We start from the raw sequence: 25,441 nt of genomic DNA on the forward strand, positions 1-25,441 counted from the left end.
TCAGTTTTGTCATTTCTTTTTCTAGATCGCCGATTCTTTTTCCTGTCCCTTTTTGAGGCTTTCTAGCGCCGTAATTCGTTTCTTCATGTCTTCGTGTATCTTCGGGTTCAGACCTTGCTCCTTGGCATTGGCAATGCCTATAGTGCCGGGGGTACTCGGTAGACGAGAAAAATTCGTCTGGGTAGAAGATATTCAAACGTTTTCTCCAGTGTTATTGGGCGTACTAAAAAGATTTGTTCTTCTAGGGTCTCCGAGAGAATAACTTAAGATATCGTTTATAGTATTAGTAGAGGATCCAAATGAAGCGGGCGGAAAACTAGTTATGGAATATTTCGTCAGATAGAAAGGATACGGACCCGAAGATGATCAATGATATCCTCATCAAATACTGATGCAAAACGCAGCAGAGTTGGTAGAATTATATAATAAAAAAATCCGCAGAAAGAAGTACAGACAGATGTAAATATTCTTGCAGAACCAGACGAGGACTATCCGGAATAAGAAACTGATTAGAATTTGATGTGCACGATACTCAAAACTAATCTGCAAGTGTAGTTGAGATAGTCATGTGTGAGGTTGCATTGCGGCAAGGCATACCCCTTTGAGAAATATTGTCTGGCGTTTATGTATCGTCCCGCGGCTACCAAGCATCAATGTAAGCATGCAGATATACCCCTAGTATAGGTATAACCCTCTGGTTTAATCTATTTAGACGCCGTGTAGCACCGCTTCCAGCCGCATCGTTTCATTTGGTATAGTCTTCCAACCTCACTTCAACCAAGCCGCGCGACTGAACAGCCGACTGTCATTAATTCGATGGGCTGTCCCACGATAGAGAACAATACCGGAAAGGAATATGCTCTGGAAGCTTTTACGTGCTGATGTATTATGGCGGCTGAATAAAAAAACACAGTACGAAACTCTCGACAGGTCGGGTCTTAACTATGAGATACTTTATGAATTCCGCTTTAGTTGAGGGCTTGGATAGGGGGGACAGGAAGGGCGCATTAAGGACTCCATAGAGTCATGTGTTGCTCTATGGCATATGGCAGATAAGGATTTATTGCTTTATGCTGCTAAAGGGATGAATATCATTAGCGTTAGTTGATGTAATCATAGTTTTGGTACGAAGTACATGGAATGGCGCAATTCTGCTTATGGATTTCGATAATTCGGTCTTCTGATCTCGACTCACCTTATTTTACCTCACAAAACATTCACTTAGAGAATCTTAGGATAACGGTGTTATAGCATCGCATTGAAATTATTAACGCCCTGCCATTTATCTAAGTTGTTGGTGTATCGGCATCTACATGCAAAATTGAGAGGTTATCTCGAATGGCCCCAATCATTGCGTCATAGTTCCGAATGGTTTGTTCTGAATGGTAAACCAACCTTCAAAGCTACTACAGGGCATCTCTCTCTGCGCCAAGCGTATTTTAACCGATAAATCATCATGGGCTTCCTCGAATTTATATCCGCTGTGTTCGGATGGATATATACGCTGGCATGGTCGTTATCATTCTATTCGCAACCGCTACTAAATATTCGGAGGAAATCAACCTCCGGAACTACTGTAGATTTCCCATTTATCAACACCTTTGGTAAGTTTATTACATTTTATTTAATTCAATACTATAATCTCCTAACGCTCCATAGGCTTTCTTGCCTATCTCATATATAATGCTGTATTCTATTCATCTTCAGTTATTCGACATCAGTACGCTTTACGGAATAATGACCACACGCCGACTGTCGCAGTTAACGATATTGTCTTCGCTGCTCATGCACTTGTTGTCTGTTCGATCTTAACTACTCAGTACTTCTTACCTGCTATCTGGGGGTTTGATCGTGCCCCTGGCACTCGCCCATCTCAACTCATATTGGGTGTTGTAAGCGGGTCGTTTGTTGCTGTTGCTATCATCATCTTGGTAGTGCTATCCACGCCATCAGATGCAGACCCTAAGACTTCGTGGGCATGGCTAGACGTTGTATACACAATATCATACGTCAAGCTACTCATCACTCTTGTCAAATATGCACCACAACTGGTGTACAACTTCAGGAATCACAGCACAAAAGGGTGGAGCATCTGGCAGATATTGCTAGATTTTCTGGGTGGTATGTTGAGTATCGCGCAGTTGGTGATAGATTCTTGGCTACAGGGCGACTGGTCTGGAGTCACGGGTAACCCAGTTAAATTTGCACTGGGAAATGTCAGCATGCTCTATGACCTAGTGTTCATGACTCAGCACTACATACTCTACCGTGACGATGGTTCGGCGAAGAATAGTGAGGAAGATTCTCTTCTTGAGAGAGGCGATGGTCGAAGATTAGACTAGGTCTATGATAGGCGAGCAATATTAAATGTCACCGAGTATGGCTAAGTTGCCATTCGAAGCCTTCAGCTTGAGTGCATTCTATTACGGTTATTCGAAGCTTGCGGAACCGCCTTTAAGAAAACAATATTTGGGGTGGTCATAGTGGTTGCAAGAATAAGACGTTAATAAATTTGTTTAACTTACTAACCTAGGAATTGATAGAGGTGGTAGTATTCATCGTTGAAAGCGATTCGACCGAAATGAAAGTGAATTGGGGGTTATGCTAAGAGGCTAATGAATCAATGGTCGCTAATTAGAGTACACCGTCGAACTTCTTAGTTACTACCTAGGGTTGAAAGTTCGATATGTAGAAAATTTATTGGCCCTAACTACGAATGTAATAGAAGCTCTCTATCTATGTATCCATTCTAAAGAATGGAGAAAAGTTTCATCTTCACGGAAGGGGGGTTTTAACATATTAGTTCACTCATTGTCAACGTCGTTACATGATACTAACAGCAAAAGCTAGTTTAAGTAAAGGATGAGGATCTACACCTTTAATGCACTTTGGTTCTGGATTGGAAATTACATACACGAGGTAGGACAAAGCAAGCAGAAGGCCATGCAAAGATATTTCAACACAAGGGACTCTTTGAAGCTCCTTACATAGTAAAATTAATAAGACCCTGATTTCATAGGAATCTAAAACTGTTAGAGCTAGCTGCCGAATCATAAATTATTAGTTTTGATATCCATGCCTAACATGAATTAGTTGAGCTATATATACTAGAAGAGCCCCAGGGATGTTTTTATTGCTAATTTCACTCTTTTCAGCCCTTGGATCAACCAGCAGGAAAAAAATGCAGCTAACAGAACTAGTAGGAAAATTAGTATACATATATGACTGTGTATATAATTGGGTGGCCTAGAAATATGTTAATCCTCGACTTGACTACCTAAGACACCTATGACAATTGTCTTTGTTATTCCTCTGCTTTGTTTTCTAGGAGGTTTCTAGATATCTCATGGTCCTTATTCTTTCCGTGTCGAAATACAGCAACGGCCTATTCCTGTAATAACCCGTGTATATGAAGCAACTAGAAGGTGGTGGCTGAAAAAAACGGATACGATCCGGATACTCGTGCTAAGCTAAGAGATAAGCAAACATACAGATCAGCCGTTGAGATACCTCATTTGCGTTGGATACTCGTTGAGACTATGATCTAGGATCTGCCCTAAATGCTGTTAAACAGGCGTTATCTTACATTGGAGCTAAAACTTCGCTAAAGAAGTTTAAGGGTGAAGTAATATTGATAAGTAATACATTTTTACACGTGAAACAATCTGAATAGCTACCTACCTGTGTAACATGGGCAAGTAAACACAAACAATACTATCGTAGGTTACGATGAGGATCCCCTTTTCAGAACATCAAAGGATAGATGATTGGTTGAGGGTGATTAGCCCCAGATTTTTGTTTAGGACACTAAACCGAAGTTGCCCTGTTAATTACCCCGGACAGCTGCAGCTGCCAACTGCCTTCACCCAAACTAGCCCTTACCCTACGTAATATGTACCTACCTACCACCTGCTTGGGCTGCTAGCTTAGGTACCTAAGACAGGGGAGGAAGTAACGACCCCGACCCTGAATGTTCAATACATTTATTTAGTTACAGGTAGCAAAAGCCTAGACCCGTGAATTTTCCAGCTGCCGTCCTGCCGCCTCAGTGTCACACCCACTTTGTACTTTACACACTTACTTTATCATTCCGTCACTCCAAATCTGGAATATCGCAATTGAGTAATATAGGCACGCCACATTCTTCGATGACTGCGACGCGGAAAAAAAGATAAGAAAAAATAAAAAGTGACAAGCAGCAAGCAGCGGTCACGGAAGACGTGTTCACAATTCACTCAAAAGATTGGTTCCACGATTGACGATTTATTTCCCTCTCCCGTTTATGACAATTTATCTAAGGTAGCCTACCTAAACTTAAACCAGGTATTGGGTAGTTACCTAAGATAATTAATTATATGATAGTTAACGGCGAAACTTTCTTTTTCTAACTTTTACACCAACCATCTTCTAATTCAGGAAGATGTGTCGCTTTTTGGTACTATACCCTCTTAGGGCCATCGCGTGGATTATGAGGGCTCCAAGCTAATATTCTCTACTTTAGGTCTATCGAGGCAGCGACGAGATCCTACTCTCTAAGTTAATTCTAGACCCGACACACTCTATCCTTAAGCAATCATTCGACTCTCGACTTAGACTGGTGAGTCATTCTAATAGTCTAACTATGGCCTATTAACTAAAATAGAATTACAATCTGATATATAACTAACTCTCATCTATCCTACAGGACACGCGACGCGGCCAGAATAATGCAGATGGTTTTGGCATTGGTTTCTATACCGATCCGAAACTAGGTCCCGCTCCTTGTCTCTTCACTTCAACCATTCCCGCTTGGAACTGCACCAACCTCCATCGTATCGCCTCCAAGACGGCATCAAGACTCGTCTTCGCGCACGTTCGAGCAACCACTGAAGGATCCCTAAGCGAGGATAACTGCCACCCTTTCTGCCATGGAAGCTTGATGTGGATGCACAATGGAGGTTTGGGAGGCTGGAAACATATCAAGAGGAAGCTAGGTGAACGACTGCACGACAAGTGGTACCTTTGCGTACAAGGCGGAACTGATAGCGAGTGGGCATTCGCTCTATTCCTCGACCGCCTCGAGCGTCTGGGCGTCAACCCCAGCTCAGAACCCAGGAATGGCTTTGGGCCAGGTGTTCTACGAAGAGCCCTCTTACAAACAATCGAGATTATCAACGAGCTTACTATGGCTATACCAGAGAGCACCATCCAGAGTGAGAATGTAGACACTCGAAGTCTGTTAAACTTCGCAGTTACGGACGGACATAGCATCATCTGCACAAGATACGTGAGCAGCAAGACTGATGAAGCAGCAAGCTTGTACTATTCTTCGGGTACCCAATGGGAGACCAATCTGTCTACTCCGAATGATCGAGATTACCAGATGGAACGCCGCGATAAAGGAGCAGATATCGTCCTCGTAGCTAGCGAACCTCTGACATTCGAACGAGGTATGTGGCTATTCTATTCTCAACCTTACCGTATCTATTTTGCTAACAGAATACTAGAAAATTGGGTCAATGTTCCCACCAACTCCATTTTGACCATTCACGGCCAAACTGTAATGGTAAACCCAATCATCGACGCTTATTCAGATCGCGATCCGTATCACAAGCGTTCCTCTGCATTTGCGCAAACGAAGGGTCTTACTACCAACGAGAAGGCAGCTCCCCGCGTTACCAGTCCTCTACCCACGCCGAGTATCGATCTCGACAGTCACAAGCGCATTCTTGCTCCATTAATTCCTGCCGGTATCGGACGAAGTCGAACACCTGAAGGCCCATCGTTACCAATTCGAAACAAGACACCACTTGCATACTCGGAATCGGCCTCCGCCTCGTCCTCATCCGATATCCGTGCTCCTCCAAGTGAACCCCGGCCTCGTACAGAGCCACGTCCAGATCTTGGTAACAAACTTCCGTCGCAGGGTAATATCAAAAAGAAGAGGCGTTCGCTTAATATCGGAGAACATCCTCACCCTGCCGACCACCAAGTCGATGTAGAGTTGCCGATGCCGGATAGCCCGGTGCCAAGTTCCGTATCGAGAGGCCCTGACTATACCACATCAGAGAAGGCAGCTCGCGTTCTCGGGATGGCTCTTTAGTAAAGAGATTTCTCAGTGATATCTGGCCGGATTTTCTAAGTAGTGTTTCCGTGACGTTTTCGCATCATGACGGGGGGGTAGTGTCAACATAGATTTCAAGTTCCGCAACTGGTGAGAATGACATCAAAAGGGACCCGGAACAGCATGGCGTTTCTGGTTACTGTGTTTTTTTAGAAGAGCGGTTTGGTGCGTGTAGCATTGTAGCAAAAGTTGATTGCTAATTCCATACCCAATAATAAATTCGTATTTGCCCTCTGCCTTGTATTTAATTCTGCATGAATGATTAATGACTATTATAGATCACGAACATGTTACCGTTCTGATTAACTAATGATTACCTAACATCAGTTTTATATTATGTAAGTAAAGCCCCTGAACCCCTTTTCTCCTGGTTCTATTTGTTCATATTATTTGAAGTACACGTCTCTTCAGCAAGTCCCGATGATCCCCTTTAAGATATATATCACTTAGCCATGGCTGCTGGCCCCGATATGGCATATTTCATAGTTAACGATAATCACTTTAGTAGGCACATCTATCACAGTGATAGCCTACGCCTGATTATGGCATAAAATAGTGTAATTTTCTGGCACATATACGCAACGTAATGATGATAAATGGTCTCATATAGCGTGGCACACATACTCCTAACTGTATAAGACGAAGATGACAAATTGAAAAGTAGTCATTCGTGAGAAGGGGTTAACTGACTATATTATAGCTAATCAGTGAATTCTTATACGTATATGAAAGGAATATAATGATATTAAGTCTCTTCAAAAGTAGGAATCGAAAGCGATTTAACAAAGACGGTGCTATTATATTGTGGAACTCCTTGATAGCATGTGTAAAGTGTATACTAATTCCTAAAAGTGTATGTCTCTGGTTTACGCGGACTCTAAATTGATATATCACGCTTACCCACGTATAGGTTGCTCTTCATAAACACCTACGTAGACACGTCCATAAGCTAGGTACATATAGATAGACATATAATGTAATATTATATCCGTAGGGTATTACTAGATATATATAACTGAATAGTTAAGGCTATAGGAAAGACAAGTACGTACGAGGTAACTAGCACTTTTTAGTAACACTTAACAAGCGCTATGCTCTCACTCTTATAGTTTATATGACACTATGGCATCTTGATATAACAGAGTCGGTATGTGTTTAACCCTTCAGAATATCCCTGTATTGCGATATATTCTCAATAACAGAGAAAAAGGCCAGACACGAGTAAGTTAGTCATATGGAAGCCAATGGACCGCAGTCCACTACTATTATCAAGATTACTTATATACCTCCAATATAGTATTATTTCTTAATGGAACGGGGTTTCATCTATGTTACTACCTCATATGACTATATGCAAGTGATATGAGGTAGTCTCTTTGTAACCAAGTTCAAGGTGTCCCGTTCTTTTTGAGATCTGCCTGGTACTCTTTTTATAGCGTCAGTCTCGGTGAAAGTATACACATACCTACCTACTCAAAACATATATATGGACTTATATAGGCCCTAGGTATGCCTTTAGTTAATATAAAATTCCTTAAGTAACGGATGTATACTAGGTGTAGTTCCGTGGCCACCCCTTTCAACATAATACTCTAGGAGAATGTGACGGCTTCGTCTCCGGCTTCTTCTATTATATTTCATATCTAATTACCCAAGATCTTATATCACAGACATCGGAGATGCCGCTATATCTGCCGTGATATCTACCGCTATTATATAGATTCGTAGCACTATAATGCACTAATTGCGTTCTTTCATTACTCCCATTTTATTTCCCGTGCCTCTATTCTTACCTACCTAGTAATAGCAAGTCTATTCCCGTAAATATAGTGATTCTCCCCCAACGGAATACCCAAATTGACCACCCGTGAGAAAATAGTCGCAAGTATGCTGGCGCGAGCACGAGCAATATAAGGAAACACATGAGATACCCCTGGAGATACTAGTACCATAGCGGCTCTCCTAATGGTTCATTACTACCTCTGCATGCATACTATCTCACTTTGATGAGCACCACGTGCCGTCAATACTACCCAAAAGTGACAGAATTGAGATCTAACCTGCATAATGCAGTTGAACTCACTGCATAGGTCTTGTTAGTCCTTCGACTACTTGGTGAAGTTTGCACGCGTAATTGCTTTTCGTCCGTACAATAACCCCGCGTCTATGACATATCGGCCTGTCTTGAAGGCTAGCAGATTATTTGGTGATATCATGCATGATGCTCATCCCAACGAATACTATTACCGGTGGCGCTCTTAGCGGTGAAAACATCTCCAAGTACTAGACAACCTAATGCCTCCGCTTCTGCATGAAATAGCCTAACCCAAGCCAAGATTCTTATATTTTATATAGCTCAGTGTACCGGTAGGCTTAGACGACGCTGTGAATTCAATAGATAATCGCCTATCTAGAATCTAACATCGACCTATCAGAGCTATATACCGCGTAAGATCTAGGAATCTTTGTTCAATGATACCAAATCCCGATCTTCAATCACCAACATGCATATTACCAAAGCAATGCTATGTTTCACTGCTAAAATATTACGGGCTACTATGCGCCCCAATAGCTTGGCTCTAACCAAACCTCTTCGAAACAAGGATCGCTATGAGAGTTAATGGGAAATGGTTGGACGATCGTCGGAAATCCAACCCACTCCACTCCGCACTCCGTCTCTCCTTATCTATATAAGGCTAGTAGATTCCATAATCAGAGTCTCATTAACACGGCATTCTCTGGTATACACAAGCTTGGCCTGGGGATTATGATAATATGGCATCAACCTACGACTTTATAATCGTTGGTAGTAAGTCCACCCGAACCAAGCCACCCGTAGTACAAACCCCTCCGTTAACAATATCGCATAGGCGGACCAGCAGGCAGCGCCGTCGCAGCCTGGCTCGCGAAGTCGGCGAAGAAGCCTAGGGTATTGCTTCTCGAAGCCGGCGGCAAGAACGACGACAAAGACTTGCGTGTCGACGGGCAGCGGTGGACGACATTCCGGAACGAGGCCCTGAACTGGGGCTACAAGACAGTACCCCAGGAGTTCTGCAACGGCCGAGAGCTCGACTACTCGCGAGGCTTGGGCCTCGGCGGCTCCAGCGCTGTTAACTTCAGCGTGTTCACCGTCGGAGCACGCCGCGACTACGACGAGTGGTCGCGCGTCGTGGGGGACGATGCGTTCGGCTGGGCTCACATGCAGCGCCGGTTCAAGAGTCTGGAGTCGTTCGACCGGACGCTGCCGCCGGGAATTGATAGTCGGTATGCGGCGCCGAAAGCCGAAGACCACGGCAGCTCGGGGCCGCTGAAGACGGGTTACGTGGCCGAGGCGGAGAAGGACGTAGCGCCCCTGCTTGATGCCTTCAAAAAGGCGGGGTACCCCTTGAACCCGGACCATAACTCGGGGAACCCGATTGGCTTCTCCTTCGGGATCAACTCGTCTAGTAAGGGCGTCCGGTCTACGGCGGCGGACTTGTTCACGCTGGCGCCGGAGAATTTAACAGTCCTTACTGAGTCTCCGGTCAAACGAATCATACTAGAAGGTAGTAAAGCCGTTGGAGTTGAATCGAATGGCAAGCGTTGTAAGTCTGATTTATACAGAGAGATCCGGGTTAGTGGTCATGAGCAGCGTATAGCGTACTAATATTAATGTTTAGACTTGGCTTCCAAAGAAGTCATTCTCTCAGCAGGTTCAGTCAACGACCCAAAGGTTCTAATGCATTCCGGTATTGGCCCTAGAGCACAGCTAGAAAAGTACGGGATACCTGTAGTCAAAGATGTCCCAGCAATCGGCCAGGGCCTACGTGATCACATGTTTATTCCTCTAGCCTACACGCGAGCCGAAGAGTCCACAGACCGAGCCTCTTTCTACGGGGACAAGAAAGCCATGGCCGACGCACTGGAGCAGTGGAAGAAAGACGGCTCGGGACCTTGGGCCAAGTATGCTTGTCAGTTGCCCATCGGGTGGTTCAAGCTAGACAAGCTCCTCGCATCTCAGGAGTTCCAGGACCTACCTGCTAGCGAAAAGGACTTCATCAACGACCCCACGGTGCCTCACTACGAACTGCTAAGCCACTTCCCGCTGCACTGGTTTGTGCCAGACTTCCCGGACTCGGCGCTCAACTACTCAGCGCTCCTAGTCTTCCTATTCAATGCGCAGAGCCGCGGCGAGGTAACTCTACAGTCGGCAGATCCGGACGCAGCGCTGCGGATAGACCCTAAGTTCCTATCAACAGCGTTTGATCGGCGTGCCGCTATCGAGGGGCTGCGAGATGCGCTACGGTTCGTGCGGTCCGAGGGTTACGCACGAGACAGCGTATCAACGATTACAGGGCCAGCAAGCGACTCGGAAGCAGACTTACTTGAATATTGGCGCCAGACGATAGGTTCAAGCGTAAGTAACATAACAACCTACCCCTTTCCATATACCCCCCCATCTCGGGGTAAAATCAAGACCTCCTAAACTATGCGATAAAAAAAAGAAAGCTCTTATTCCCGAGACAGCCTTATACTCTATACATCTCTTATTAAAAAGGGGGGGTAACTACTAACTCTTCTCAAAGTGGCACATGACCGGCACTGTAAAGATGGGCCGTCCTGGCTCCGTCGATGCGGCCGTAGATAACAATTTTCGCCTTATTGGGTTTGAGGGCTTGCGCGTTGCAGACATGAGTGTGGTCCCTGTTCTCGCGAGCTGCCATGTCCAATGCGTTGCGTATCTCACCGGTATAACATGCGCCGAAAAATTAATTTCCGAGTATGATCTCGCGTAAGCTAGAATGAGTGGACGGTTTATATGCGTACCTAGGTAGAGTGGTTTTTGTTTTGGGGAACGTGTAGATCTGTGAGCAAGTGTCTCGTCTAGACATGTAAAATTGAATAATATTAGAAGGCAACAGTGCTTATTTATCACTGTATCACATATTGAGATTGCTACTATGGTGTTTCCTTATCTGTATTTCTCTACATGATTTATATATGTGGCTTAGGTATATATGGTCATGTTTATAAGATGAACTTCAGGAATATAGTCAAGCAGAACATTAGCATTGATAACCATGCATAAAATATTGCTGTCATAGAAAGAGGGGATCAAATCTATATAAACCCACACACATGTTGCCAGAAAACCAACCATCGAGCTGGGATTTGAAAGGGATATCTGGACAAGTAATAGGCGCTGAGATAACTCTTTTTTTAACTCCTTTCCATATCGTGATAATTCGTTAGTAATAACTAGATATTTTAATAGCTTAGAACAACCCCCATCGTCCACGTTCTTTCTCGCCGCCTTTCTTTACATTTGTCCTTGAACGCTCTCTTTCTATACCTTCGAGCTGCCTTAGGCTATCCATCTTCTCTAGTACTAGCTCGAGAAGCTCCTTACGTCTAATAACTTCTAGATGCTTCTTGATTTTGGGGTCTTCCTTGGCAAACCTTTCCACTTCCTCGTCGGATAGGTGACGTCCAAGTCGTAAGTCTAGCTCTCGTGGAAAGTTGTAGTAGAATTCAGAGAGTAGTTCCACGTTAAGGAAAAGTACGGCTGTCGATGCAAGTTTCGAAGCCACTGCATCCAGAAAGACCTCAGGGCAGTGATATTTATTCTTCATATTAGCGCATTGTTTTGACTTCACTGCAAGCATCCGCATCTTGATAATATCGGCGCGATCACGTAAGAAAACGGCTTCTCGACCTGGAAAAATGTTAGCGAGTTATTCCCAATGTGTAAAGGCTGATAAGATCAAACCTTTTGCAAGTAGCTCAGCGCTAAAACCTCCTGCACCACTGCGGCTGTCGCCCTCGACGACCACATCGCCTTTCCTAGCCTTGTCGACAAAGTTGACAACTTCTCTCAGTTTTCTCCGCCCGCCAACTACTGTCTCAAGATCTTTCATGGCACCTTCACATGCAGACAATTCCTTCTTCAATACACCTTGAACGTGCTCCCTACCTGTAGTCCACTCTCGTTCTTCCATGTCGATCTCGAACTTGAAAGGCTTGATACAATTTTCTACCTGATCGCTGGTACTGTAAAACCGGTCATTTAAAATACTTGAAGCGGCTTCTGTGATAGCCTGCCGTGCATATGGATGGTTTACGAAAGTAGATTGGCTGATTAGAGCGTCGATGTGAGATTGGATCGAGTTTGCTACCACGTTGGTGGCTAGTCTACCAACACCAAGTTTCGTAAGTGCGGAGGTGGAAGCGTCAAGTTGTCTTCGCCAGTAAAGGGAGTTGGGATCTGCTTTGGGAAGATCGGCAAGGTTATTAGGCTCGGCGATGGGGGCACTTAAGTCGTAAATAGGCTTGTTCCAATATCTCGCAGCTAATAAGTCAAGCATTCGTTGATCAAGCTCGTTCTTTAGGAGGGTATTCATTTCAGGACGACCAAATTCTTCGGTAAATTGCTTAAAAGAGTGTTTGAAAGCATCGAGACTCTCGGCCAAATATGACTCGGCAGATAATGGTCTATCATTGTACTGGACCTTAAACTCATAAGTCGCTTCTTCTAGCTCTTGCCGTATAGAATCACTTGTCGACTGTAGACTAGCCGACATAGTCTGCTCTAGGACGTGCATAAGCTTCTTACGTAGCGTTGAAGTCCCAACCTGGAGATCTGAGCCAGGACCAAATTCCGTTGGGTGAGCGGAGAAAAATGTATTTTCGTTTCGAGTAATAGTAGATGTTAAATTTGTGTTGCCCTTCTTGAATAACCCGGACATTGACGGGACACGAGAGATGACTCCAATGTAGCCGAGGCGAAGCGGGTACTGCGTATCACCTAGAATAGAAGCTCCCCGAGATGGATCGATAAGATCCATCTTCGTAATAACACCTATTGTCCGCTCACCCCGGGGATCGACCCGCCTACTAGCTCGGAGGGCCGTCGAGTTAGCTAAATCAACATCGGCAGCTGAAATAGCCAAGATAACGTTAGGTGGTTGTATATATTTGTCGCAAAGTTCTGATATCCTCTGCTTAAGTTCGAGGGGCTGGTTTTGTCCCACAACTTGGATATAGCCAGGAAGGTCGATAAGTGATAGATCCGGAATATTTGGTGACGAAATGGAAAGCCGAATTGGGTCGTCTGACACGCATTGGCTGTCTGGAACAGCCTGGTTTAATTCCGTTAGAGTTCGCTGGATAGAGGAGAAGTCGGAGATCTTTCCAAGGCCTAGATCCGGAAATTCACCGTATTCAGCAGTCGAGTCGGGGGTGTTGATTAGGGTAAGCTCGATTGGCCTCCGTGTGACCATATTTGTTCCTTTTGGTAGGAATTCGTGCCCCACGATAGCTTCTAACACAGAGCTCTTCCCGGATGACTGCGATCCAATGACGACAATGGAGGGTAGAGTGAGCGTACTAGATTGTCCAACTCTAGAGAGAATGTTTCGGATTTCGATCATCTTCTTTGTGAGCACCATCATTTGGTCATCTTTGGCCATTTCATCTGCACTACGGTCATCGTCAGATGATTTCTCGTAGCCGTACGCGGCGGCGCTTGCACCTGCCGCAACTGCGGCACCCGTCTTGCTCTGCTTCGGAGGCTCCTCGCCACCCGGTCCACCACCTTGTTTCCCAGTGCCTATCTCTTCCTGTGATCTGAGAATCTTCTGCATCCACTCCGGCAGCTCGACTTGATCTTTCGTATTTTGCCACCCTCGCTTCGTCTGGTCAGCAATATCCCTCGCGCCATCCAGAAAGCCCATCGCTGTATTCGTAACTGTGTCTTTCGTCGTATAAATTACGTCCCAGGCATAGTTCCCGGCCTCTGGGTTCTATGTTAGCTGAGTCTCTTAGACGAGTGTATAGGGTAGGATTTAGGCCGACATACGTGTGGCTTGGTACTGAATCCAGGCCAGACCACCTATCATCACTCCACCTGCCATAGCAGGAATCCTTACAAACTTAACCACCAGTCGAGGTAAGAATCGCGCAAAGGACGCATTGCGAACGATGACGGCGTTATGGAATGAATTTACCGGAGGCCACATCCGCCGCCGCGTTGCACGTACGGCAGCATCGGCTCGGAGGATACCACCTGAAGGTAGGTGATGATATTGGCGTATGGCTCGAACCATGGCCGGGCGTGTCGCCGGGAGACGCCCGACCGCTGCTATCAGCCGTCCGCTCATGCCGGTAATGAGAGGCGGAGGCGATCTGATATCCGAGAGTAGAGAACCATAAAGGTCGACAGTTCGTAGATACCGATTCGGTAAACTGGGAAGAAGGACGAGTTTTGATGTGCGTATCCTGGGGATCTGGGTACCAAGTAGATTAAAATGTCGGTTGGACGATAAGGATACACGTAGGAAAGGTGGGCTGGTGGCGTGGAGCTCGGAAGTCAAGTAAAAAGTACCACCTAACTAAACATACCCCACAAATACTCGATACAAGTATTATTCCATTACCTACATGTACCCATGTACGTACTACAAGAATATGTACTTAAGGAGGGCCATTACTTGTCTACCCGGTTAGGTTGTCAGTCACGTGTTCACCAACTACATCATCTTAGTCTAAGGGGTATCGCAAAAATCAAATCACATTACTATCTTGAGAGCTCAAGAAAACACAAGTTACCTGAGTACCCAGCTATTAGAAGCAGGCCACTTCCATTATCCCCTCAATTCCCAACTAGATACCTCTAGTTGAGGATACCTAAAGTTACCCGTACCAGAACCACCTAGACGAGATTATAGTTCGCTAATAACGCTGGAAGGTTCTGTACTTCTGCTTCCATAGCCTTATCTTTAGTCCATTTATCGGAGAACAAAACCGATGAACCAACCACTTCGCCCTCAAGGCTATAAGTGAAGAGGAACCATTCTGCCCCTCCCTCATCGACCAAAGGTAGCCACTCAACTACGCATGGCGTTTGTATTATAACTTGTTCCGCTTTCTGGAAATATTCCTCCTTCAAAAGGTCTACCTTTCTAGCCGGAGGTTGAGAATTTCTTGATTAGTAGATTGTATCATTGATGGTTTGGAATCCTCGGAGTTGAGTATTAAAGAGTCGGTAATATTGCAACACCATTTTGCCTTTTGTTTCAATAGTATCTCCCTTTCAAATAGTCAGCAGATGTAGTACATATCGTGAGGATAGTTATATAATTGTAACTCACCCGTTTTAAGACCCATTCTATCTGGTCCTTGGCCACTGTACAATTGTTCGTGACATCATGGAACCTGTCTTCGAAATGATGGGCCCCCTCATGGAACGGCTTGTCTAAGAAGTATCCATAACTGTATCTGGAAATATGGGAGCGTACCAAGCCCTGATGTTGCGTTCCACACATCACAGCGCCCCTTGATATAGCAGTCATTCCAACATCCCCCAATTTCTGGATAATATCAATCCCGTGGCAACAACCACGTTTCAGGGACTCATAGATGTATGGACAATTTCCAAACGCTCCAGATAATATGATAAGCTACACTTCCAGTTAGTCATGCATCAATATGAATAGATAGCAGTTCTTAGATGTAATAATTCGCAAAGTAATAAGTAATGTTACCTTTGGATATCGTAAATTCTTCTCTAGAATGGCATTGATTTGGTGTTCAATCAAGGCCTCGATGGTAGGCATCACGATTTTGAAGATGCTGCAGATCTCATTGCTATATCCCAATGGTTAAGCAAAGATCACTTAGGTAGTGATAATAGTTCACATACCGTGTGAAGTTCAATATGACATGTCGACCATTTCGTAAGCCCAAGTCGATAGAGAGTGCCATATCCGAGTCAGTGGCGAATCCTGCTTTTAGGAAAATATCCCAGGTTTTGAATATTTTTTTCCTTCTCTAGAGAGTGTAAATCATCCTAAGATCTACGCTCTTCGTCCATGATCTTTTTCTTGATTGCCATGCAAAATGATTGGTAAAGGAGTACTGCCCCACCAATAGCGCCATCGCCTTCGACAACCTCTTGGAGCTCGAAACGTTGAGTCTCATCTACCATATAACTTATGCAATCCTATCTCAAATTAGCATCCAACGTTCGAACTGAAATAGTTGCGATACACATACAATAGATCCTCCCCCGAGGTTTACAACGATGAACAAATCTTTGGGGGTGAATATGTCACCTCTGTTCAACTCGGGGGCTAAAGCTAGAATAGTCGCCTCTGGCTCCGTAATAAACTTGTAGGTAATTTTTAGGACCTGGTTGGGACGAGAAATTAGGATTCCAGATAACCCTATTGCCTCTTTCATTCTATCCAGTAGTTTGGCCCCTCCTAAAATTTCCGGTACCGTAATAACGACATGGAAAGGCTTGCCATTCACAAAGTCCTCGCCCCTTTCCTGGCTTATACAAGTGACGATATGTTCGAAGATCTTTCCTAGGAAGTCTCCAACAATTTGGACAGGGTTCTTGCTCAGGACACTGATGATACGTCTTGATTCTTGGATGTAATCCAAATCCCGAAAAGATGGCTGTAGGTCGTTATCGTCCACTAGCAGCAACTCAAACCATGAGACAACGTGTTGCTTGTCATCAATATCAAGCTCCCGATAAATGCCTTTGTTAGCATCGTACGATATCATAGACAGCATTTTTATATCCTCCATGCAGTAATGAAGAGGGCCAGGCCATTTACAAATGACTGAAGGGGCAACCCGGCTACTCGTAGTTCCATCCTTATGAAAGCTGTACGAAGCTATACAGCACCTAAATAATAATAAGTAAATAAAAGAAGTTTAGAGACGAGATATTGCTTACGTTGGTCCCATGTCAATTCCGACCACAAAACCTCCGGCATGCCAATGGTTGGAATTGTATGCCGAGCCGGATAACTCCATGACGAATGTTGCGATGTGGATGAGTGCGATACGTCGTAAGGTTTCCTGACTAACTGATAGAAATCAAGAAAATAGCTGGTAGTAATCTCCTATCTACCTAAACAAGGTGAAAATGAAGTAATGGTAAGTGTTGGGTAGGTAGGGATGTATATTAGATACTTATTAATTGTATCTCAATGAAGCATAGGTACCGGAGATGGTTTGATACTGTCTCTTGCTTACCCACCTAAGGTACCTAAGATGTGTATGTCGAAAGGAGAAGAGACCTTAAAGATGGAAATTGTATGAGACTAGAAAAACTAAGCGGGTTTAAATATGTGAAAAAGCTACTGGGTACCTACCTATGTAGGTACGTATAGCTCCTACCCAGGCCGGTTGGTTAATGAGAACCTTAAGTATTTAGTAAGTGACAAGTGTTGTTGCTTTTACTTGTAAAAAACAAACTTGACTTAACAATCAGAAGCACCAACACAGCTTTAAGTCTCGCCTTCCAGCCTTATTGATATCGCAGGAACCAAACTGTGGTCATATTTTTACAACGTAAACAGCCGTTCAAGAAAAGTCACTATCCCCCTTTGACAACCACGGAAACAGGTAGGTACCCAGATATCTACTACCTTCTTTATCAGCAATTTAAATTCGCCTTCGGTTTAATAGCCTGTATAATCCGCAATCATGCCTCCTAGATCATCTCTAATGGAGTCATCCAAGGCAGCGGGGAAAATTCATTCTAGTATACCTACTGCTATGTCATCCGAGTTGCTTTCTACAATGCATCCTACCTTACTTATCAATGTATCATTTCCATGGCCTCGGAATATCATTGGAAATGATGGTATGGAAATTAAGCATAGTGAAAAATACGACTCAAACGAAGATCCCCATATGGCGGAGGAACCAACCCGCGCTGTCAAGAGTTCCCAGCCAGAAGAAAAGACAAGGGATATTCAAAAGCGGAAACGCCAACAGACGGATGAATCAACCCCCCATCTTAGTTCAAGCAAATAATCGAAGCTTGCGGAAAAAGAGTCTCGAATTTGAATCGGAAATGCTAGAGGGTACAAAGCAGAAGTTTGATCAAGAGATCGACTCAGCTAGAGATCTTCAACCAGCAAAGAACAGCTACAGAAAGTAGCGATCAAATTTATGAGTTGGGACAGGCGCATGCACCTTTATTCTTCCGGGCATTTGTATGGAATTTCATTTGCACCGAGATCCTAGAAACCCCTTTCAAGCTATAGGGAGATGACGATAAGCTAGGGTTGAGGCTGAGATGATTCTATTGTAAGTATAATTTCTGGGCTATGGTTGGAACATATCGTTTGGGAGATTAATGATTGATTAGCGGGCGAAGTTGGTGGCAACGGCGAGGAACTTGACCGCTGGCGATCATATACAGCTCAAATACTTTATAATTACTCGAAGGATGTAGCAAAGATCCAAGGACTTAAATACGAATTACTGGAGTTGACTAAACCGTTCCTCATCAAGCAAAAAGAATGCGAGATCGAAACTGAGATCAAGCCAGCTATTGATGTGATCTTCGAGGAAGCAATTCATATGGCTCTGATAATGAACTGGATGGATAGGCAATTCGAATTCATCGAATTCATAAGAAAGGGTCTTTCGATTCCTGACGACGTTCCACGAACCTTTGATAATCGATGGATGCGTGTAGAAGCTCATACTCTGGTTGATGATGATGATGTCGTTGACCTCATAATCTCTCCATGCGTATTTATGTATATTAGAAACCCCGTATACATGATCGAGCGGATGAATATTTTGGTGCGAGCGACGGCCTATTGTTACAAGAAGGGAGTGAGTGTATTCTTTAGACCAAGAAAAGGCAGAGGGCAACAATTTTGCAAGACTGATTTCTACGAAAGCACTATTTTTAAGAAAGTAAAGGAGGAAGCAAAGGACTCTTAAAAATAAGAATATAATGATGTAATATTTCGGAGTTGGGCAGGACATTCTGGTATTAGAGCGCGAAATCGACCATCCTATTGCGCTGATTGTTTTGTAAAGAGAGGGGGCAACTTGACGATCTTGACTAACCATGGGCGCGTGCGAAAAGTCTCAATCCCCCACCCACACTTAAGGTATTCTACAGATTAATTACTTGAGGAGAAATGGAAGGAATACCACGTGTAGCGTTTGATTACTAGATAGGTACCTAATATATAGAATTGAAAGCGTTCCTTCTTAATGGGTTTACAGAATATTTTAATGAGGGTGGGAAGGCGGGAGCTAAGGAACTCCCGGTCGCTTCTGTAAGTTGCTCGTACAGTACAAAACTTATTTTACAACAACGACCATGCGGAATCCACGCCAATAAATATGTATCAGAGCATCGCATTAAAAACAACGTAATAGGTATTGGATCAAATTGAAATAAAAAAAATTTAACCCCAGACAACCCGCTTTCGGAATTATTATCTTCCACAAATCATCATTAGGTTTACCTTAGGTACCTTACCCAACCTTCATCATGGAGGCCTTACGAAGTCAGCTCGCTGAGACGCAAGGCGCGCTCACGGATAAAATACTTCAAGTTAGGCAGCTACGAGCAGATCATGCCACTGCGCTTAATACTTGGACGCAGCAGAAGCAGGACTTTGAAGCAAAGTTACAACAACTCGAAGATGAAATCCAGCGATTGCGCCAAACAAATGAAGCTTCTGAAGGAAATGAGAAGCTGTTACGCAGTAAGGAAAATGGACAGCGCGCGAAGAAAGTCTCATTAGCTTCACTCCTCGATGATGAACCAGTGGGTAATAGTCCGGTCGCGCGGGAAGGGGATGACGAGACGGTCGTGATCACCCGGTCGCGAATGGAGGATATTGAGACGAAGTTCGAAAATATAACAAATGAGCTGACGGAAAAGACAAAACTCTGCGAATCCTTGCAGCAGCAACTACATGTTCGACGAGGTAGTTTTGATGCTGCAGATGCTCGCGACATTACCGACGATCAAGTTATGGAGCGATGGGAGAACCTACGGGACAAAATTCGAACACTTTCGTTGGATAGATTCAACGAGACCATTCAGCCGAAACTGGTGCCGGACAAGTCAAAAGTAGAGTTTGAACATCTATCGAAGCACTGGAAGACCTACATGACTAACGGCGACCTAACTTGCTATATCTTCCGCGCACTGATCTGGAGATATCTGTACACGTGTTTACTGAGTAAATACTGCCGGGTGTGGGGCAAGGAATATGGCGATGCGGCTACGAAACTGGGGCGTTTTTTCGTGACTAAGATAACGGACGTAGAATTCGATGTATGGCGAATACATACCGCGCAGCTGTTAAATAAAGCTTGTGAACCAGACCCAGCCGTCGTGAGCGACGTGACACAGAAAATATTGGAAGCTACTACGCTATTTGCGACCGGAATCGATACCGAAGCCCTGACCAAGTCGCTGACCGAGATCGTCACATTAGCAGCAGAATTCAGCACTATCTTGGCTCGTTCGCGATACTTGGCTTTGATGGCGGATAAGCCCGGTAGCGATCGCACGCGCGGATTTGCGTATCAGGCGGCAACTATGGACGTGAGAAGCCATCTCGGAACTAAGACGATTGTGGACATGATGATCTCGCCATGTCTACTGAAGAAGGAAGCCGACTACGTGGTCCTTGTGAAGGCGGACGTCATCTGCTAGAAGTAATGCGCAAGTCCCGATATGACGTGAGGCGGCATCGGGGGAGGAAGCTGTGTAAACGAAATGTGCAGCGAAGCAGACGAAGGGTTGAGCAAGGCGAGAATGAATGTTGATGTCACAAATTTCCCCGTGTACTTCACGATTAGGGATTATAGGACTGCGTTGGGTATCTACCCCTTAATTCAGTTAAGTGTCTATGTACCTTATGGTAGGAAGGCAAATAGATAGACTATTCAGCGGAATTGGCTTCTCTACCAAACCTTTTGTAGGTATAATCATAATGTTCCAAATGATGTAATCTCTGTTCTTTTAATCACTATTAACTCCGTGGTAGTTTTAGGTTGGGCTCCTGTGTCTTATCGATAGATAATTTTTACATGTGAGAATTACATCTTGTGGCTGTAGTTAAGCTTCCGCAGATCTGCACTGAAGAAGGCCCGCTTTTTGAACCCTTGTTTTAATGTTACAGGCGAACCTCATGCAGGTGCTAGTTGGTTCTTCTACTTAATTCATTTTCATTGCACATCACTCTTCTATGCTGCTTTGTTAATATTTTATAAGGTAGTTACTTTAGCTAAGTAATTTATCTCTTACTATATAGCTATATTTATGGCTACAGCTACAGCTACCTCAGAGCTCATTTTCTCGCCGCAGGCAAATCATAATTTCTCCCGCATACTTAGCGATCTTAAAAGGTCCAACCTCTCTATCACTAACCGTCTGCGCTCTATACGGGAAGATGCAGATTTCGTATCCGAGGTAGCAACTGCATTCGCCCGTCCGCTGATTGCTAACGAGCGCTGCGGTAGCTGGTACATTACTCCCAATAATAAAGCCGGATCTGCTTATTTTAAAAGCACGGATGGCCACACGGGCCAGTGGAGATTTAGCACGCGACGGCTTAACCTCAACTTATTAGGCATCATCGGTGCAAACGATGGCTGCGTCATCGTGGACTCGACGAGGAGAGGCAAACGAATGCCTGATGCCCTCAGTAAGACTGTACCGATTTGGTGCTGTGTGCTGAACCATGTTTTGTTTCCGGAAACACCAGCGTTTCATGAGCTCTACACTCCTCCAAATACGGTATCGCAGTCTGAACATGCCCAGATGGAAGCAAGGATCCCTGAGCACGTGGCTTCACTTAAGGAACTTAGTATCAACGTGGATGCCTTACGCCAGGAGCTGAAGAAACCGCTGAGACCCATGTGGGTTACGCAGGAATCGCAGCTTCTCCCGACGGACCATGTGTTTGATGACTTCCATCCCGTCATTTGTTGTACTAGTTCCCGTAGAGTTCTTGGCGGGGAGATGAGCGAGGGGGGTTACATCCAGGGCGCTGGTGACGATACCGAGAACTGGGCCCTGGGATTAACCCCGCCAGTTTTTTGGCGCCATGCGGATATCCTATTGTCCACCCCGGAGGCAGATCTACCTGACCTGGTGCGCTCCTTGGTATTAGATCAAGCTGTTGATATAAATGCACCAGGTCCTAGGGAAATTGCGCCGTCTTTATTTGTCGGCTGCTTACCACTTTCTGGCCCACCAGATTCTTCATCAACTTGCACAATTGCTATCTACTCAAGGACTACAGACCCAAGCACCTGGGTCAGGAGCCCATCGTTCATGGAGGTTGGTGTAGGTAAGCACAAAATTGCTAGTCGCAATCTTCGTCTAGCCCTCCCCAATATCAATGACTTCGTGCGCCAGTTCCTGGAACAAAAACCAGAGCCCAGCTCCTCGGAGGAGGATCTAGGCGCAACCCCTTCGGAGCCAAGGCGTATCTTGATTGCTTGCGATACTGGTAAGGACCTATCAGTTGGGATAGCCCTTGCATTATTATGCCAGAATTTTGATAGCGAAGGCAACCTCAAACACGACGTACAATCCTCTGGTCATACCAAGAGCGATATCAGGATCAAGCTCAGCCGTATCATGACCGCCTTCCCTGAAGCAAATCCAAGCAGAGCAACATTACAAAGTGTCAATAGCTATCTCATGGGCTAGGAGCCTTGCTATTATGCTCTGTATTGTTTTCAATTTAAGCATTATAATGAATATCGAGACGCTTTCTTAACGATTCTTATGCTTGGCACTTGAAGCTCATTACTTCGGTTGGGCTTTCCTCCGCTAAATCCGGACCTAGAATTCCTTCCAGTCATGGCCGTGCTTGGCCTTACATAGGGGTTACTCAGCTGAATTATTCTAGAAGTTGAGCGCTGATAGGTAGGTATATATGTTATATATATCGCATATATTGTTTATTTAAGTAACTCCCCAGTATTTGGTGGAAAGGTTTGCGGTTGTTCTCGTCACTACACTTCTCTTATTGCCGTATTAAAAAAATATTATTCCCTTGATGGGGTAAGCTTCTATCGCCTTATATTAAAGTCTTCACGAGTGGCCCTGAGTTGCGGTTGATATATCCTCGCTATTTCAAACTAAAGAGACCGAAGCTAGAAAGCGGCGTACTTTACCTTTATACCTCTTCATCTTATCTTTAAATAACGCCCTCTAGTTCCTCTTTACTTTTCATCCTCAACTAGAATAAGGAACCAACGACTTATAAAAATATCGGCTGGGAGGAAATTAATCGTGCCCAGACCTCCTAGCCATGGGGGGATCATCTGGAGCTGGAGGCATGTAGGAGAGGAAACGTCATCGATGTTCTGATATCTAATCTGGTCGCCGAATCATATGCACATCAATAGTCTCCGAGAAAAGCGCTATGGATGAGGCCAGATGCTAACTTTAGGTATAGCACCCAGTGTCATCATGTTGTTCTGATGTCTTGTAGGCACTTCCGGGGTTGTGCGACTGAAGGATTCTACGTAGAATTTCTATCTCACCTACCCTTAAATAGGTATATGGGGTGACGGGCATCGGCCCGTTCCTAGCAACTATGGTTCTGTGACACCTACTCACAACCACTTCGGTTCAGACCAGCAACTCTTGTTTCGGAATAAAGAGCCGAATTGTCTTCGATTCAAAATTGAAACGATTCCTGATGGGCTTTTTTTGGTGGTAAGGAATCTCACCCTCTGCAGCGAACCAAAGGCACCGCGTGGATCTCGGACCCGAATCGTCGTCATGTTTCGAAATTATAGTAAGCCCTAAGTAAAACGCCTCTAAACCTGCAAGTCATACAAGATTCGAGATCTCCCCCCCTAGGTATTACCAACTTTGTTGTGTTGAATTGCGGACGTCTCTTGGCTCATCCTATGCTTCTGAGCACAAGCCACAATACCGTATGAGCCTGCTTGCTATATCTGCCAAAATGGACAGGCTGTCGTCTCACCCTGCCTTGTAACATATGTTACATATCCATAGCTTTTCAGGAGATCTGATATAATTAGATTCCAAGTCGTTGGCATATAATTACCTACCTGCTGTGGACGGTCAAATTTCTCCTGGCCGAGACTCCATATTCGTATGTTAATTAACTACTTCGTTAATGTTTTTATTTTATTTTTTCGACACACGGAACAGATGCCTCTCTCCGAGAACGCTGTCCCTCTAATCGGCGTCGTTACGCCTTTTTTGGCCCTTGCATTTCTAGCTGTTGGCTTACGACTCCACGTTCGTGTGACCTTATTGAGGAATCCGGGAGTTGACGATTGGCTATGCCTTGGTGCGGTAGTAAGTTCTCGGCTACCCACCCCCCCTTCCCCCAACTACCCTACTTAACGGCGGCCGTGCTGAATATTTTTTTTCTTCTAGTTATGCTCGTTTGGAACGTACTTGGCGAATATGGCTGGTGAGTAGGTTTCAGTACCGGTGGCCTTCATGGACTCTTGGTTGACAAGACGTCGGCGTAGGGATAGTAGCGGGCTTCGGTAACCCCTTATCGAGTATGACTCCCGAAGAGCGAGATGTAGCGTTAAAGGCAAGTCTTCTAAACTAGGTAAAGTAGTTTATTACTACCTACCTACCTACATTCCTAGAATCAAAGTCGAGAGATATGCAACATCTAACAGCCATCCTTAGACACTTTGGATCTCGCCACCCCTCTGGGGCCTCTCATCCTCCCTAGTCAAAATGTCCATCGTGACATCCTACCTCCGCATCTGGTCTGGCAAGCGTTTCAAACTACTCTGCCACGCCTTCCTATGCGTAATCTCCATCTTCGGCCTGACGCTCTTCCTCGGCGGCATATTCGCCTGCGTGCCCGTTTCTCTATCCTGGGCGCCACCGCCGCCGTCCGGCCCGGACTCGCGTGATCCCCGACGACGCTGCATGGATCTCCCGCTCTTCATGTTCGCCACTTCGATCCTGAATACGGCTATCGACCTAGCTATTCTCGCTATCCCCGCCCCCCTGTTCCGCAAGCTGCAGATCGCGCCGAAGCAGCGCGCCGCGCTTACTGCCGTTTTTGCCATCGGCGTTGTCGTCTGCGTCGCCTCTGTCATGCGGCTTGTTACTTTGCAGCACGTACGCCGCACGGAGGACCCGTCTGTTAGCGGTCTTCCGTTGGGAATTTGGTCCGGCGTCGAGCTCGACTTGGGTATTATCTGCGCGTGTCTGCCTACGCTGCGTCCGATGCTCGCCCGTGTATTCCCGCGCCTGCTAGGTTCTACGGTTGATTCCGAGCTGAGCTGGCGGGGCACACAGCGGATTACTCGCGACGGGAATGGGTCGTATCGTATGCACGAGTTACATTCTGATGACGAAGATGGCAAGTTGGGAAATAATGATGCGGGAACGAGAATAAGTAACGGGACCTCGGCATTCCCCCGCGCTCCAGCGCCATTGCATCTAGACAAGTATAACAAATTTAACAAGTCGTATATGGATTTCGACTAGGTAATAGATAATCTAATTTAATCTTCTATAATCCAAACAAAATTATGCTTTATTAT

General features: G+C 45.0%; 7 protein-coding genes across 7 annotated transcripts; 6 read left to right on the plus strand and 1 right to left on the minus strand.

Moving 5' to 3' along the window:
* Positions 1-1,456: 1,456 nt before the first annotated feature.
* On the plus strand, positions 1,457-2,342 carry GL218_08224 (Cystinosin like protein; the record flags this gene model as incomplete). Its single annotated transcript, XM_033585021.1, has 2 exons — positions 1,457-1,604; positions 1,660-2,342. The coding sequence occupies 2 exons, from the start codon at positions 1,457-1,459 to the stop codon at positions 2,340-2,342; spliced, it is 831 nt and encodes a 276-aa protein (XP_033440959.1).
* A 2,078-nt stretch (positions 2,343-4,420) lies between these two features.
* GL218_08225 (putative glutamine amidotransferase DUG3) lies at positions 4,421-6,082 on the plus strand (the record flags this gene model as incomplete). The annotated part of the gene is made up of 4 exons (XM_033585022.1): positions 4,421-4,435; positions 4,502-4,597; positions 4,685-5,429; positions 5,487-6,082. 4 exons carry the CDS (start codon positions 4,421-4,423, stop codon positions 6,080-6,082), a joined length of 1,452 nt encoding a protein of 483 aa, XP_033440960.1.
* A 2,796-nt stretch (positions 6,083-8,878) lies between these two features.
* Positions 8,879-10,878, plus strand: GL218_08226 (Pyranose dehydrogenase 3; the record flags this gene model as incomplete). The annotated part of the gene is made up of 4 exons (XM_033585023.1): positions 8,879-8,912; positions 8,974-9,687; positions 9,763-10,499; positions 10,669-10,878. The coding sequence occupies 4 exons, from the start codon at positions 8,879-8,881 to the stop codon at positions 10,876-10,878; spliced, it is 1,695 nt and encodes a 564-aa protein (XP_033440961.1).
* A 480-nt stretch (positions 10,879-11,358) lies between these two features.
* On the minus strand, positions 11,359-16,909 carry GL218_08227 (Protein msp1, mitochondrial; the record flags this gene model as incomplete). Its single annotated transcript, XM_033585024.1, has 8 exons — positions 11,359-11,798; positions 11,853-13,877; positions 13,941-14,367; positions 15,625-15,727; positions 15,783-15,864; positions 15,941-16,082; positions 16,136-16,778; positions 16,830-16,909. 8 exons carry the CDS (start codon positions 16,907-16,909, stop codon positions 11,359-11,361), a joined length of 3,942 nt encoding a protein of 1,313 aa, XP_033440861.1.
* Positions 16,910-19,403: 2,494 nt separating this feature from the next.
* GL218_08228 (uncharacterized protein) lies at positions 19,404-20,582 on the plus strand (the record flags this gene model as incomplete). Its single annotated transcript, XM_033585025.1, has 1 exon — positions 19,404-20,582. One exon carries the CDS (start codon positions 19,404-19,406, stop codon positions 20,580-20,582), a length of 1,179 nt encoding a protein of 392 aa, XP_033440966.1.
* Positions 20,583-21,191: 609 nt separating this feature from the next.
* On the plus strand, positions 21,192-22,589 carry GL218_08229 (tRNA A64-2'-O-ribosylphosphate transferase; the record flags this gene model as incomplete). The annotated part of the gene is made up of 1 exon (XM_033585026.1): positions 21,192-22,589. One exon carries the CDS (start codon positions 21,192-21,194, stop codon positions 22,587-22,589), a length of 1,398 nt encoding a protein of 465 aa, XP_033440967.1.
* A 2,031-nt stretch (positions 22,590-24,620) lies between these two features.
* GL218_08230 (uncharacterized protein) lies at positions 24,621-25,385 on the plus strand (the record flags this gene model as incomplete). The annotated part of the gene is made up of 1 exon (XM_033585027.1): positions 24,621-25,385. The coding sequence occupies one exon, from the start codon at positions 24,621-24,623 to the stop codon at positions 25,383-25,385; it is 765 nt and encodes a 254-aa protein (XP_033441085.1).
* Between the last annotated feature and the right edge of the window lie 56 nt (positions 25,386-25,441).

Source organism: Daldinia childiae (assembly GCF_008694065.1).
Source record: "Daldinia childiae strain JS-1345 chromosome Unknown Scaffold11, whole genome shotgun sequence".
Lineage (NCBI taxonomy): Eukaryota > Fungi > Ascomycota > Sordariomycetes > Xylariales > Hypoxylaceae > Daldinia > Daldinia childiae.